The sequence below is a fragment of the Mandrillus leucophaeus genome, unplaced genomic scaffold, assembly GCF_000951045.1.
Source record: "Mandrillus leucophaeus isolate KB7577 unplaced genomic scaffold, Mleu.le_1.0 Scaffold348, whole genome shotgun sequence".
Classification (NCBI taxonomy): Eukaryota; Metazoa; Chordata; class Mammalia; order Primates; family Cercopithecidae; genus Mandrillus; species Mandrillus leucophaeus.
Genome location: NW_012103676.1, coordinates 34982 through 51113, shown reverse-complemented (window position 1 = coordinate 51113; position 16132 = coordinate 34982). Strand labels below are relative to the sequence as shown.

At 36.3% G+C, this 16132-nt stretch overlaps 1 protein-coding gene across 1 annotated transcript in view; it reads right to left on the bottom strand.

Moving 5' to 3' along the window:
• PHKB (phosphorylase kinase, beta) overlaps positions 1 to 16132 on the bottom strand; it is a 126423-nt gene that overhangs the window by 107065 nt on the left and 3226 nt on the right. The window contains exons 3-7 of the mRNA XM_011989147.1: positions 12004 to 12099; positions 10699 to 10896; positions 6444 to 6501; positions 5810 to 5887; positions 3476 to 3634 (exon numbers count right to left, since the gene is read on the bottom strand). Of these exons, the coding sequence (XP_011844537.1) occupies positions 3476 to 3634; positions 5810 to 5887; positions 6444 to 6501; positions 10699 to 10896; positions 12004 to 12099 (589 nt within the window). The remainder of the gene's footprint in view (positions 1 to 3475; positions 3635 to 5809; positions 5888 to 6443; positions 6502 to 10698; positions 10897 to 12003; positions 12100 to 16132) is intronic.

Sequence of the window (16132 nt, the reverse complement as noted above, 5' to 3'; positions counted from 1 at the left end):
TCTTTTTAGGATATACTGAATAAGAACATATATTAAAGTTATATAATGGCCTTTATAATGGTTTTCTAATGGTTTTAGAGTAATGTTATCATTAACTTTTATATTTCTTTAGTTTTCTGAATCTCAAAAAAAAAAATTTCAATCCAAACATCAAGATTTTCAAGCAATTTTTTAATCCTTTTTTTGAGACAGGGTCTCACTCTATCACCCAGGCTAGAGTGCAGTGGTGCAATCACGGCTCACCACAACCTTAACCTCCAGGGCTCAGGTGATCCTCTGGCCTCAGCCTCCTGAGTAGCTGGGACTACAGCCATGCACCACCATGCCTGGTGGGCCGATTGCCTGAGCTCGGGAGTTCGAGACCAGGCTGGGCAACATGGTGAAACCCCGTATCTACTAAAAATACAAAAAATTAGCCAGGTGTGGTGGCGTGCACCTGTAGTCCCAGCTTCTAGGGAGGCTAGTTGGGAACTCCTGGGCTCAAGCAATCTGCCTGCCTCAGCCTCCCCAAATGCTGGGACACAGGCATGAGCCACTGCACCCAGCCTCAAGTGATTTTTAATGCAATAAATCAGACATGTTATGATGCATAAAGATGTCTCATGAGATTACAATACTGTATCTTCACTATACCTTTTCTATGTTTAAATATGTTAGGTACACAGATACTTACCATTGTGTTACAATTGTCCACAGTACTCAGTACAGTAACATGTTCTACAAGTTTGTAGTCTAGGAGCAATTGGCTATAGGCTAGGTATGTTGTAGACTAAAAATCACCTAATGACACAATTCTCAGAATATAGCCCTACCATTAAGCAATCAATGGCTGTACTTTTAAGGTTATTTATTTTTGCAAAGGGCTCGGAAAGGTACTCTGATTTCTTTAGACTGGTCTTACATGAATGGTTTCTAAACTTTCAAATTTGAGTAACAGTTGAAGGTATAACTAATGATCATTTTATTCTAAGACATGTCAATGTATCTTAAGATATGTCTTAGGGGGTTTAAAGTATACATGTTTATAATATTTTTACCAGTTATATAGAAAATATTGATTTTCTAAAAGTATAAATTTCGTAAGAGAAAAGGAAATACTGTGAATAATGAACTTATTTTTTAAGAGCACAGTGGGGAGTTCAGGCCTTGGTTCAGGATATAGCATACTGTGTCTTTTCTTTAACAATTGAATAGAAGTCACAGTTTTGTTATATAATTATTTAGTTAGGCACACATAAAGCAAAATATTATTAGACTTCATTGAGATACAAACTGGCCTGAATTAGTGAAAGTCACATACTACAGAGTATTTTTAAAGATTCACTATTATATTATTTTCATGTAAAAACAGTAACCACAATTAGCTGCCCACAAAATGTTGTCAAGCAGATATCCAACTGAGGCTCCTTTAATGAATAAAGACAATTTAAGTAAATGTTGTATCTGGAATCTTAACGAAAATCCATAGAAGTGATGGTTCTTAGGGGTAGTATACAATAGGTAAGAGCAACTAAATGATTCAGTCTTCTGAGATGTTATTCGTCTTAACCAGTGAGCTGTTAACCAGATGACACAAAGCTAGGCTAGACTACTAATGAATATGCAATATTTCTTTTTTTCAGCTGGAGATAAGTATGTGGTTTCATAGTATGCAACATACCTTCTGCCTGTTCTTGCTGCCTTTTCAGAAGATCAGCAGGGAAAAGAGAAACTGACTTTCTTTAACAGTAGCCCTGCAGTATTTCTTATTCTTTTTGGTCAAGAAACAGAAATGGAGGCATGACCTGTGCTATTTCTGTTCACTCTGGTCTTAATATGAGAAAATACTATCTTCACTCAAGACCTGTCTACATTCAACACATTTATTTTGGAAAGTTCGATGCTTTTTTACTGATACTATTGTTAATCTTTTTCTTTTTTTAAAGCTCAATTTGCTTATGTAGGGTGTGGTCAATTCCACCTTCTCAATTCACTAGCCTTGTCAATTTTATCTAGAGGCTTTGCTCAAACAACATTCTTTCTAGTTGCACTAAACCCAGGCTGGATATACGGCAAAAAGCAGGATGAAGAAGGTTTTAATTTCATATCCCAGATCCCAGGTTCCAGTTTTCAGCCTCAGAATCACAGAAAAAATTCCTCATGCTCATTTGTAATTTCCAAACGTAGTACATAAAAACTTTAAAAATTTTTAAAAACTTTTAAAAAATTCTAATGTTAAAATTCTTATCCTTACATAAAGTTAACTAGTCCTCTACTAAAACACATTTTACTTAACTGTATCAACAAAGCTTCTTTGTAATTATGCTAGTGAGATGGAAATAACAATCTAACCAGAGATAACTTTCCCAACTTGGGTTGATTATAAGAAAACTATTTCATGTGTCTTTCCCCCCACTTTGGAAATTCTAAAAGCAAAGCCTATATAAATAATATTAACACCTTGTCAAAAAGCTGTCCCTTTAAAGGAGGAAGAAAATGTTTCATCATGTTTTTAAATTAGCATTAGGTATATATAGAGACCCAGAAAATAGAGTTAGGAAAGGAGCAAACTGAAAACAGCATTAACTTAGTTTTCACTTATTTGGTTAGCTTCTGCCTGCTCTTACATATCATTTACGTAAAGCTCAAATTGGAAATCTGTCCTGTGAAATATTCTTCCCTAATGGAATATTTTTTAAAAACTGAAGATGATTACTCTTATGGTACAAATTTATTAGAACTTATGCAGTAATGCTAGAAACAACAAAAATCGTAACAGTATTTTATACAGTAGGCAGTTCTTTTAGTGCAGGTACAGTATTTCATAATCTTTTTGCCATAAAGGAATTCTGACTCTAAAGTGATAGCCTTTTTGATGTAAATGCTAATAACATTTAAAATTTGAACAAGGAATGTTGCAGGAAGATGCATAATGCTTTCCCTGTGTTTATCAAATTTGTCTTCATTTCAAAGCATCCAAGAGTGCTATGATTCAGCTCAAGTTGTAGAAGATGAAAAATAATTCTTCAAAGAATAATGAATAATGGCCCTATTAAGCCTCCAACTAAAATTGCCAATATGTATTTATTGGAAAGAAGAGAACTTTGAGATGACCAATACCTTTTGGCAAGTGGTTTACTAAAGGTATGACCAAGCATGACTGTTACTGTTAAGTCAGAATTTTTAATATATCATATAAAAGTAACTCAAAGTTTCTATAATCTTCTGCAGGAAACCTATATAGTAAGCCAAATGCAGCCCCCTAAATGATCACAAATGGTACCCATACCTATTGCGCTTTCTTCCCAGAAACTGTCCATCATCATTCAGTGAAATAGATATATTAATATACCACTAGATACTAAGAAACTCCCCAAAGACCTCCTAAGAGCATGAAACACCACCCAAATCCAACATAAACATCAGCAAAGGCATATTTATTTCTAATAGTTTAATACCAAGGAAAAAAATACCATTCCCAATCTTCTCCACTTACCCAGGAGTTTTGCGATGATATAAAGTGCTTGTCCCCAAAGAAACAGTTTTCCATCACGGCCACAGTTGCTAGGAAATCGTTTTTGACTACCGGGGTTATTTTTTTCATATTCTACAAAGTCAGCTGGCACATAATAGTACTTTGGTACAACAGGATATCCTATGGAGTTTAAAAATAAGTATTTAAAATATAACAAATCTGTATTCGTCCACTCTGATGCTACTAATAAAGATATATCCAAGACTGGGTAATTTATAAAGGAAAGAGTTTTAATGGCCTCAGAGTTCCACATGGCTGGGGAGGCCTCACAGTCATGGTGGAAGGTGAAGGAAGAGCGAAGGTATGTTTTACACGGTGGCAGGCAAGAGGGCTTATGCATTTACAAAACCATCAAATCTCCTGAGACTTATTCACTACTATGAGAACAGTATGGGGGAAACTGCCCCCATGATTCAATCATCTCCACCTGGCCCCACCCTTGACACACGGGAATTACTATAATTCAAGGTGAGCTTTGGGTGGGGACACAGCCAAACCATATCAAAATTAGTGTCTTTCCCAAAAGTTCCCTTCAAGACACTGTAATGATTAGAAAGCAGGGAGGAAGACTTGTTGTGCAGGAGGCAACAGATTTGATAAGCTATAGAAAGCCGGATATTCTGGTTCCTTTCAGATATTGCCAGTGAAAATCATGGAGAAAAAAAATTGACTTTAAAACACTAATTCAACAGCAGATTGTTATGCTTTGGCTAGCAATGAGTACATAATCTCCCTCAACAACATTTAATTTTAATACCTTTAAATGAATCAACAAATACACAGTATGCAAATATTTAGAGCCATAGAGGAAGCTATTTTTAATAGGATTAGTCTACAGAAGCTTCACAAATGAGATACTGTGTAATTTTAAATGAAGAATTATAACTCTGAGCCAATGCTAGAGCAAAGAAATCCCCATTTAAGCATTAAGCCCATTATCTACCATTCAATATCACTGAAGAGAAAAAGCCATCTCCTCTGTGACCATTTAAACATGGATTGGTAGGAACTAAAATTATTATTTAAGAGTAGAATCTTTGTGGATGATAAAATGGGAAAATAATCAACAACCTATGTAGGATGCTACAGAAGACTTTTTGCAATATTAGCCCACAGTAAACTTAATTTTTCTAATGAAATTGCATAGATTTCCCTAAAATTTTGCTTCCTTACGTATCAGACAATCAACAATATTTGTGTCTAAAATCAGTAAGAAGGTCTATGATATACAGATAATACTTTGAACATCACTCTCTGAACACGATGAAACCTGAGGTGAGGTACATTAAACTGCTACACCTTAATGCATCAATGATCTAACACTAAACATTAAAAGATCTGCTTCAAAGGATTTCAAATATTACATGCATTACAAAATTTAATGCATTATTTCTCACACTGGACAAGTGATTATTTGTAGCATAAAGACAAAATTAACTTTTAAAAATTAATATTCACTTTGAAATCAATGTTTATCCATAAACATTTCACAACTTTTAACATTATAAGCATGTTAGTGAGCATATAATATGAAGTATTTACTCTGAGATATCTCTGGAAAACCCCAAAGAATATCACAAATTTCATGTGAGATAGGAATGGGGCTCAGTGCTATGATTGTCAGTACTTTTAAGCCCCAAAGACATCTAGAACATCTCATTTGGAATTCCTTTGAAAATTGGTTTTCCAGTTATACAGAAAATTCAGTTATGTTTTTTGAGGGTCCCTGCTGGTGGTTGACTGAAACCAATATACCCTTACTCTTAAGACTGGGCCTTCTGATCATTTCTAAAATATTAAATCCATCCTCAAAGGATGATGTTTTAGCACCATGGCAGATGTTCAAAACACAATGCTAAGGACCCTAGAAAAAACTCTAAAGAAGAGGCCAGAATATTCTCAGCAATTCTAGTGCCTTTAGACAAGGGCAGAACCTCTCTAGGTAGCCCTCCATGGGGGGGCACTCACTTGACTATAGCATTTTTAGTGACCTGGATAAAAACTAGTCACTTTCTATTATTGTGACACTATACAGAGTAATGGAGCTACATAGTAAATAACAGATGGAGGAACTCAGTCCACCTGACAAACTATTTTGGAATGACTATAGCCATGCCCACCTAGATTCATCTCCATCTTTGTCTTGCTTAATCTTCTTTCTGATTTCATTTCAGGGATCACTTATTTTTTCAATTTAATATAAATTATTGTGTTTTACAAAGGACTCATCTATACATTTTAAATAAACATTAAGGAAATGTTGGTAGGAAGAATTTCTTAAAAAGACAACTATACCTTCTGTGGTCTGATGAAGTACTGGAGTCAAAAGATCCTGATATTCCTGTACTTGCTTAGGATTGCCTCTAAAAACTCCTAAAATATAAAATATAAAATCCAGTAGCAGCTGAGCTTAATAAGGATCTCAAAAATTTTACCTTAGAAAAAATACATTAGCCCAGTTACAATTATTTTGGTAATTTTCTATGCAAATGGTAAAATTAAAATTGAAAAAAAGTAATGCAAATCTGTGTGATATTTTTCCAAGAAATTGGTTTTAGAAAGTCACGTTAGCATTTAGAATTGAAAACTGAATTTTAATTGAATTTTCCCTATTCCTAAGTATAAATGTTACATACATTCACATTATCAAGGATTACAGTATTAATGATTTCTACTAATAAAAATGTTTCTATGTAAATATGAATAATATATATGGTATCATTTTTTAAATGCTTCCAAGTTTTTTTTAATTGTTTAAATGATTTAGCATTCACTCAGAAAGCAAAAGAGTCGCATATACAAATGCAGGGCAATTAACATCACTGAAGTGCAGTCTATTTTTCTAGCTGAAAAGAGTCATATTTCATTTCTGCTCTTCTTTAAACCACTTAAATCCTATAGCTTAAATTTCAGGAAAAAGCTTACTTACCATCAATCATCATATAAAGGAAAAATATGGGAAATTCACATTCAATGCCATCAAATAGCTAAAACAGAAAATAAAACATTATATTTTTCACTAACAATTAAATTATTATTATTATTTTGAGACAAGATCTCACTCTGCGGCCCAGGCTGGAGTGCAGTGGCACAATCATGGCTCTCTGCAGCCTTGTCCTACTGGGCTCAAGGGATCCTTTTTCCTGCCTCAGCCTCCCAAGTGGCTGGCACTGTAGACACACACCACTGTATCTGCCTATCTCTCTCTGTCTCTCTCTCTCTCTCTCTTTTTTTCTCAGAGATGTGGTCTCCTCCCTGTGTTGCCCAGGCTGGTCAAACTCCTGGTCTCAAGAGATCCTCTTATCTTGGTCTCCAAAAGTGCTGGGGTTACAGGCATTACAGGCATGAGCTACTGTGCTCAGCCACTAACAATTAAATTAGAAGAACTATAGTTAGGTGATATGTCAAAGATTTGCTTATAGCAATAAAATTGAACTGATTTTCTAAGCAGTTTCCTTGTTCTTTTTTTAAAAAAAAAATTTCCTCAGGTCTTATTATTCAAAAGCTCACTCATTCAGTTTATCAAACTGCAGTCCTTCAATAAATATTTACTGAATACTTACTAATGCCTGGAACCAAAAAGACAGAGAACTTCCCTCAGAGGCTCACAGTCTAATAGGGAGGCCAGCATGTAAATAAGCAACTACTATGCAGTAGGAAATACCTACACATAGTATGTCAGGCTCATAGGGAGTGGAACACCTGAGTCTGCCTTGGAGTCAGGGAATGTTTATAGGAAAGGAGATGTTTCAGCTAACGCTAGATGGACTTCGAGATGAGCTAAAGTAACTCAAGGCAAAGGAAATAATAGTTACAAACCACAGATGCATAGAAGCACAAAGTATGTTAAAGAATCTACCAGCAATTCAGTATTTCTGGAATAAGCAAGGACGAAGTAGTGAAAACTGAAACCCAACAGATGGGCCAGGCCAGCCAGATCAGGAAGGGCCTTGCAGGTCATGCTAAGTGGCTAAGACTTTGGTCTGGAAATAAAAGAGAACCACAGGTGAATACTCAGCAGGATCAGGTTTACTCATTATATTTACTTGCTAGACTGAGCAGCTGGTAATACTGAAGAGAGTTGTAGGGCAAGAAATAGGACCAGCTGGAATTCTGCTGGAGCAAAATCCAAAGAGAAAAGATGACAACCTAAACTGAGGTTTCTTAACTTCAGCACTACTGACATTGTGGCCAAATAATTCTTTGTTGTTGGGCTGCCCTGTGTGGTGCAGGAATGTTTAGTAGCATCCCTAGTATCTACCTTCCAGATGTCAGTAGTACCTACCATATTGTGACAACCCAAAATGTCTGCAGACATTGTCAAAAGTCTCCTGGGGGGCAAAATCACCCCATATCCACTAGCCTAAACCAGGGAGTAATAGAGAGGAAGAAACAGAATTTTAGGATTTTTAGGAGGCTAAATCTGCCAGCCTTGGTGATTGACAAAGGTAGATGGGTTAAAGGAAGTGCCTAGAATGACTCTCAGGTATAGGGCCTGGGCACAGGAGTGGAAGCTGAATACAAGCAGACTGTAAGACACCTAAGCGAGGATGTCCACAAGGCAGCTGCGTACAGAGGGTGGGCACTTGAGGAGAGGTATGAGTTAGGGATGGAGATCTGTGGTTAACAGCTATAGCTGAAGCTGAGAGTTCACAGCCAGAATGAAGAGAGGCTAGGGCTGTGCATGGACCCTAGGAGAAGTGCAATGTTTAAGAGGGGGCAGAAGAAGAGGAACCTACAAAGTAGAATAAGAAGTAAGTGAGAGAAGTGGAGAATAAAGAATAGGGTCACAGCCAATAGAGAATATTCCAACAAAGAAGACTCAGCAAAGACACTCAAATGCCAAGAAGTTCTGTGAAATGAAATCAGAAAAGCATCCACTCCGACTCAGTAATGTAAGCGGATTGAAGCCAGCACAGCTACTGGGGAGTGCTGGGAAGTAAGCCAGTTTGTAGGAGGAAAGAGTAAGGGGGATGTAAACAAGGAGACACCAAGTAGAGGCCATGCTTTTCAGATGTGTGGCACAAAGAGAAAGAGGATGGAGGTGGACAGGGAAAGGGTTGAGGAAGGGTTTTGTTTGGTTTCTTAATGATAAACATCAATATGCTTAATGAGGAAAAAAGCTAATTTAAGTTGGGGAACCAAGACAGAGAAGGCAGAAATGGGGAAGATGAGGAGAAAAAAGAAAGAGAAATAGATATCCTTGTATCACAGAAGAAAACAAGTGAGGGTGTCAAGAAAGTAAAAGAGAATAGGATGGGGTATACACAGGACGGGTTAGCCTTAGAAAGAACAGAGAGCTCCTTCTGTGAGGCAAGAGAGACAGAAGGAAGTATGGATGAAGGAAAGACACAGTGGAGGAGGCCATGCAGAAATGAAAGGCTATCAAGTAGAAAACAAAAATGAAAGTCTGCAAACTTGAGTACAAATAGGAAAAAGCTGGAAAAGCTTTCATGGGGACTTCCTGGCAGAGTCAGATAGCAGGACTGACAAGAACTGACAGCAATGATGAGGGTGAACCAAGACAGATCTCCTGTCTGTGGGGCAGCTCCTACCCACAGTGCTGTGGCTTTCCTTGGTGGTGCTCAGCAGAAAGTGCAGAAAACTTGCTGGACAGATTCAAAGTTGGAAGTGTGCAAGGTGGTAGTTAGTTGCAGGTGGTCCAATTCAAATGTAAGTGCTGTAAATATTGGCACAGAAAATGTATTAAATAGGAAAGAAACATTTGAAGATGTTTAAGAGATAAATGGATCTTTTGGTCCAACCTAACAGATTGTAACACTGCCAACACTGCTGAAAATTTCAAAAGTGCACACAATAAAATGGTTTCCAAGTGATAGTCAACTGTGAAATTAAATAAAATAAAGCTGGGTGTGGTGGTGTATGCCTGTACTCCCAGCTACTTGGGAGGCTGAGGCAGGAAAATCACTTGAGCCCTGGAGTTCCAGTACAGCCTGGGCAACCTAGTGGGATCTGGTCTCTATTTAAGAAAAAAAAAAAAGAAGTTAAATAAAATGATAAATAGCTTGTCTAGTTTTTCTGCAAAAGTGTATGTCAAATTTTAAAACAGTACGTTAATTGCCAAACAACTTAAAAGGTATAATGTTGCCTACACATTTTCTATATACAGATTCCTAGGGACCTTACCTACCTTCAGTGAGTGAGCCAATTATGCCCATGCATACAAAATATCTTTCAGTCGGGCACAGTGGTTCACGCCTGTAATCCCAGCACTTTGGGAGGCCAAGGAGGGCAGATCATTTTAGGTCAGAAGTTTAAGATCAGCCTGGCCAACATGGTGAAACCCCATCTCTATGAAAAATACAAAATAATTAGCTGGGCATTGTGGCATGTGCCTGTAATCCCAGCTACTCAGGAGGCTGAGGCAGGAGAACTGCTTGAACCCGGGAGGTGGCGGTTACAGTGAGCTGAGATCATGCCACAGCTCTCCAGCCTGGGCAACAGAGCAAGACTCCATCTCAAAAGGAAAGAAACAAAAATACAAAATACCTTTCAATACACTACGTTAAAGCAAAGTCCTCAGCAATGTGCATGACTTCTTACTTTTTTGGGGTGCTATTTTCTAGATGGCTTAAAAGCAGCTAGTATAAAACTAGATATAGTGGTATGTGTGTTTTGAAATACAAAATATTTTAAAACTAAATATTCAGAGGACTATATTTTAAAAGAAAGTGTCTAAATGAAACAGATAAAGGAAGATGGAATGGCCTATCAGTTTTAATAAAAGAATTTGCTTAAAAGATTGAAAGGAATATTGCAAACAGATATTTAATATTGTAGAAGACAAATAGTATGGATCAGGCAAGCAGAGGACTGAAAACGCAATAGAAAAATTATTCACCCAATAGATCAACATGGCCCATTATCAGTAAATACCTCACTGGTAATAAGAGCTAGCACTTACTGAGCATTTACCATGTGCCAAGCACTATTCTAAGCACGTTTATGTAAGTTGTTTAATCGTCATAAGAACCTCACGATATAGGTACTATTATTATTTTACCCCAATGAAAAAAATTAAACACAGAGACAGGTTAATTAACTGGCCTAGGGCCACATAGCTAGTAAGCAGCAGAGCCAGAATTCAAACCCAATGGTCAGTCTCCTGAATCTGTGCTTTTGATTGCTCTGATATGCGATTACCATGGAATATTTCTTAATACCTTAATTTCAGCTGGCTTGTAGTAGCATCTGTTGGGATCTTCCAGTGATGTTCTATACCCATCTCTCAAGAAACGTTTAAATCCATATTTTCCTTTTAATTTTCTAACCACTTTATCAAGTGTCTGGCTAAACAGAACTTCATCATCCAGGGCAAATGCAGGATAACTGATGCAGGGGAGCAGGGCGGCATCTGTGTTCTGGAGGCAACGAGAAAGAGAGACTGTGAGTGTCCACAGCGATGTGATCAACACAGCCCAAGGAGAATGATAGAGATGAAAAGCCAGTGAGGTTATGCAGTCAAAAGTGAGCACGCTCTACTCCCAGGATCAGACAGCTGTTTCTATGGCATGTTCCAGGAAACCTTACAGAAGAGATAAAACTTCATTTGTTGATAGTATTTTCAAGGTTCAATGGGCTCAAACATCAAAATATTAATTAAAATGGTGCGCAAAAATTTAATAGTTGTCACAACAATTTGCTTACAATAATGAAAAAGAGGAAACAACCGAAATATCCAACAATTAGTTGAGTAAATTAGCAACTATTAAAATTTATATTGTAGAAATCCGTTGACTGGTATGGGACAATATCCACTCACAGAGCTAGGTTATCAATCAATATAAAAAGTACTCTTATAGCTTTGTAAAATACAAATATTATATATGTCTAAAAATAAGTGAAAACATATATATTAAAATGTTGTCAAGATTGTATCAGAGTGGTGGCATGAGTGGGTATTATATTATTTGCTTATTTGGGGAGCTTTTTTAAAAAATGATAATCTTACATTACTTATACAAAGCGGTTTTGAATAACTAAATTATTCCATTTTGGGTGTTTTCTAAATAACAGAACCACAGACAGTCCCTAGAAAATTCTGCAATCAGGTAGGATAAGCATACAAAAGTTCATCAGGCAAGGGGAAAAAGTGTATTGAATGAGAGAAAAGAAATAAGGAATGGAAGGTTATTTTATCCAAAAGATAAATACATTATGAAAAATATTTTTCTAATATACCATGGCAAAAAAAATAATTCATCTTGGCCTAATGTTGCTACTCCCCCAAAAGAAAAGTCTATTTTTGTAGTCTCCTGCGAGAGATTCAAAGGCCAAAGCAGCCCTGTCCACAACTCGCGTCCATTTCCTAAGACCTCCCCAGGCCAGAGGAGTAAGGGGCAATATCTATCATGTCTTCTTATCCCTTTCGGACGACCACTAACATTTTAGAGTACTTTATTGGAAATTAAGGTAAAACTACATAGAAATCATAAACAATAGTTCATCATCTTTATTCAATGTCTCACATGTGATCTTGATTCTCTGGGTAACAGCGAGCACAAAGTTTGCCTGTTGCGATTGTGAGCATCGAGATCCACAAATATAACTGACCACGAACAGCCCTGGAAAGAGAAAAAGAAAAACTTTTCCTAAATTAAGAAAAAAAGACTTGGAGAACATTTGGCATTTTGACTGTGAAAACTTCACAAAAATACTGACATTGACTGCACTGAGTGTGGAGTTCCAGAAGATTTAAATTTTGTGTGTACTTTGAATATTTCTCAAATTTCCTGTAATAAACATTAACTTTATAATCATAAAAATGTTATTTTTATGTTTTCCCTAGTTTTCCTTGACTTTCTTATAAATCCAAATGTACTGATTACAAGATAGCCACTATATTAGTGACATTTATTTTAATGAAAATACAATTAGTTTAGCTAACATGACAAAGAATGAGAATGCAGATTCATAAAATCTGAGTTATACATTCCTCATAAAGAATATTGACTATATGATCAAACTAAACAAATTTAGATATAATCTAGATGAATGTAAAAGAATACTGTATTAAAATATGAAGACAGGAGAATCTCAAATAACAATAAAGCAACTAATCTGAACTAATATTCACTGCATCAAGCACTATGCTTTATGTGTCACCTGGATTGTCTCATTTAATATACTGAAAAGGACATTAAACCTTACTTTAACAGAGCAAAGGTTCAAAACCAAGTCTCTAACACAGAGGCTCATTCTTTAAACACTAGATTATACAATTCTCCCATGTATATATATATATTTCAGACAATTCTCCCATATATATATATATGCACACACACACATATATATCTATTTCAAGTAAGAAAAAAAAGCTTGAATAAAACGAATAGGTGTAACAAAATGTTAATCTATCTGCTAATCAGCTTAAAACTACTGCATTCCATATTCAACAGCTTTATTGGGGAGTTAAATATTTGAAATCACATAGAACGGGATGGGAATAAGGAGAATACTCAGAAAAATACATGGGGAAAGGGAGAAGAGGATTATAAATTTCATGTTACTTTAATACTATTTTCCAAATCTCATCCCAATTCTCACCAACTTCACAGATGCATTCACACTGAAACAAAAATATCTCCAACCAATCACTTAGACTGAACTTCAAAATCTAGCAGCACCAGACCCCATATCCAGATGTCAGATTCACTAGAGGCATTTGTTTCCTAGTAGCCCATGTTTTATGAGCTAATGAAAATTAGCTCATAAAATAGAATGATTTCTCATTCAGAATATCATTTTAAAACCTTTTTAAAATCTGACAAGTAAATTAATAAATGAACAGTGATTCGGTGAGGCTGTCTCTCAACCACCATATGAATGGTAAACTGTCCTTTCTATTACTCCGGAGTTCCAACCTCCCATCTCTACTGGTTCATGCAGCAGCTACCACTGGCAAGGTATTGTGCACTCTGCTTTAAGGAAAACAAACAAGATCAAATTTGACCTGTGCTCTCAAGGAGCTGACCCAGGTGACAGTCCTGAACAAGATTATTAAGAAAACAAAAAGGCAGCACATCACAACACATGACTTACTTTCATCAAAGTTAGTGGTTTAAGGGGGAGAAGAAGATTATAAAACAAGTCCCCAGGGAAGTTGGGGCACTTCATAGAGAAGGTGAGGACCATAGCTAGGCTCTGAATTTTGGTGAAATGGGAGCAAGTAGGGTAGTTACAACAAAAGAGCAGAGAAATAAATGGACATAATATGTTAGGAGCCTATGAATACACAAAAAACAAGAGCTATAATTTATCTTTAGGCCAAGAATTAATAAAGTCAATTGCATACCAAACTATCGGCCCGGAATTAAATTTTCAAAAGATACAATCTAAGTAGGATAATTTATAAATAATGAAGTGAAATGGCAAATTTGGCAATTCTCTACGTTACTTGATTAATGTAAACAGCCAACTTCTATTTTCTGGCCACAAATAAGTGGCTTATTTGTCTAAATTCATCAAAGTATTTATTCAGCTCTCAATTTTTCTCTGCCAACCTAAGAAATATGCCCAAAGGCAAAAATAATCTCATAATGTTGCCATATTTTAACACCGAGATCAAAGGGTGATTAACTATATTGTTTGGTTGTCTTCTCACAAAAATATTCCATGCTTTAGGCATTACGGTCCAGATTTCCAGGAGGGTAAAATCACCCAAGGTCATGGGCAGCTATTCCCAATCCAGAAGCAAGTCTTTTTAAAAGTCGTCAAGGAGAACCCACACATGGAATTAATTATCACCTACTTTAAATCATCAGACACATTAATTTAAGGCCTGGAAATTTCAAAGGAAGCTAGATGTCTGAACTGCTTTGAACACTTTACATAACATGAGCAATCTCTCTAGTCATTACCTTTTAGATTCTGGCCTCGGCTCATTTGTCAGTATCTTGATTTCCCCAATTAAGGACAGGAATATGAAAGGATGTTTTACATGTATATGTCACTTCAGAGTATCTGATTAACTTTGGATATTTTATTTTCATCTTCCATTTCCTGAAATCATTATAATTCTGCCATAATATCCTGACTCCACCTAAAGAGCTTATTTTAAGACTGACAGCTCAAACTTTACTCCCTAATCAAGTTTCTATAATTGTCTTAGTTCTAGTAAATGCACTAGGACTGGAAGATGATTCTGAAACCTGACCACTGTCATGGGGACTTGAGTTCCAGTGGTGGGGAAGGGCTGCACTGTACTTCCCTTAATCCCATGACCAGAACAACCACTTTTGACACAGTCTCTAAGGCGAAGGGTACCAACTGTAAACATAAGACTTTGCTGATCTCACTGGTCTCAATTCAAAAGAAAACAATTTAAAGACTGTCTAATCTTTCTTTTCTTCATTAATCACTTCTCGGAGCCTGAGCTAAGGGACTTGCTACCCTTATCTAGAATCAAAAAATAAAACAAGGTACAACTGGTCATTGGATCTACCTACTGTACATGATCTTCACATTCTTATTCTGGAACAAAACCACACCACAAAACTATGGTCAGGAGATTTTCTCCCCTAGTTCAGTTATGAGGCTGCCACTGAGCTCTGTAGCAGATCCTGGAGAAATGTATTCTTCCAGAAGGGGTATTTACTGATGGGAATTTCCCTTCTGCACCAAGGCTATGGTGGCAATAGATGTGTAAATAGCCAGCTTTTGCTTACTGACCCAACAGCTCTTTCCAGCAGCCCTACTCACAACCCAAGCTTCTTTGTCCTCACGCACATAGTGTAAAAGGAATTCTCAAACTACAGAGAAAGATAAATTTGAACATTAATTTTCAGGGTCTCAAAAGAGCAGAGCTGAGACTTGAACCCAGGAAAAACAAAACTGTTGCTTACTATGACTATGATATTTGATGAAAACAAATTCTGATAGACTAAAATATTACTGTTTAAATATTATCAGACATTATTTAAATAATATTTAAATATATTTGTCAGGAAATTTATACAGAATATATTTGAGATCATGATGAAATATGTGATTCCCATACTGAGGATTATATATGTTTCTAAATGTAGCTCTGCCCCAAATTAGCCTTTATTGTAAACAAATCATTAAGGAAACTAGGCCATTTTATCACATTTTATTCTTAGTGTCCCAAAGAAAAATAAATTTGGAAAATAGTTTCAGAATGAAGATTTAAAGCGTTTTTTTTTCCCCTTGAATAATAAGGAAAGTTGTTATTGGGAAAAAAGGAGGAAGTATAGGAACGCATAATAACCACAACCAAAGCGAAAAACTTTTCCACCCAACAACTGCCCGTAAAAATAAAATTAATCTTTATTTTATCTCACATGCTGAAGCCAGGGGCAAAAGGAAAGCCTTTCACACTATTTGTGAAATGGATACCTCTTTCAGAAGCTCAATAATTATTAAGCAAAAAACAGCTTAAGAGTTTTCAAAGAAAAGGCATAGCTCCCAGTTCTAAAAGTAGAAAGTGTCCAACATCTGAAATTTCCCATACCAACAAGTTGATCTTCTATTAACAGATTCATTATGGAGTGGCATTGGTTTAATTCCTGGTTTTGCCCCTGTGTGGTGTGATCTGAGAAACACTACCTCAATCTTCTGATCATTCATTTTGAGAGA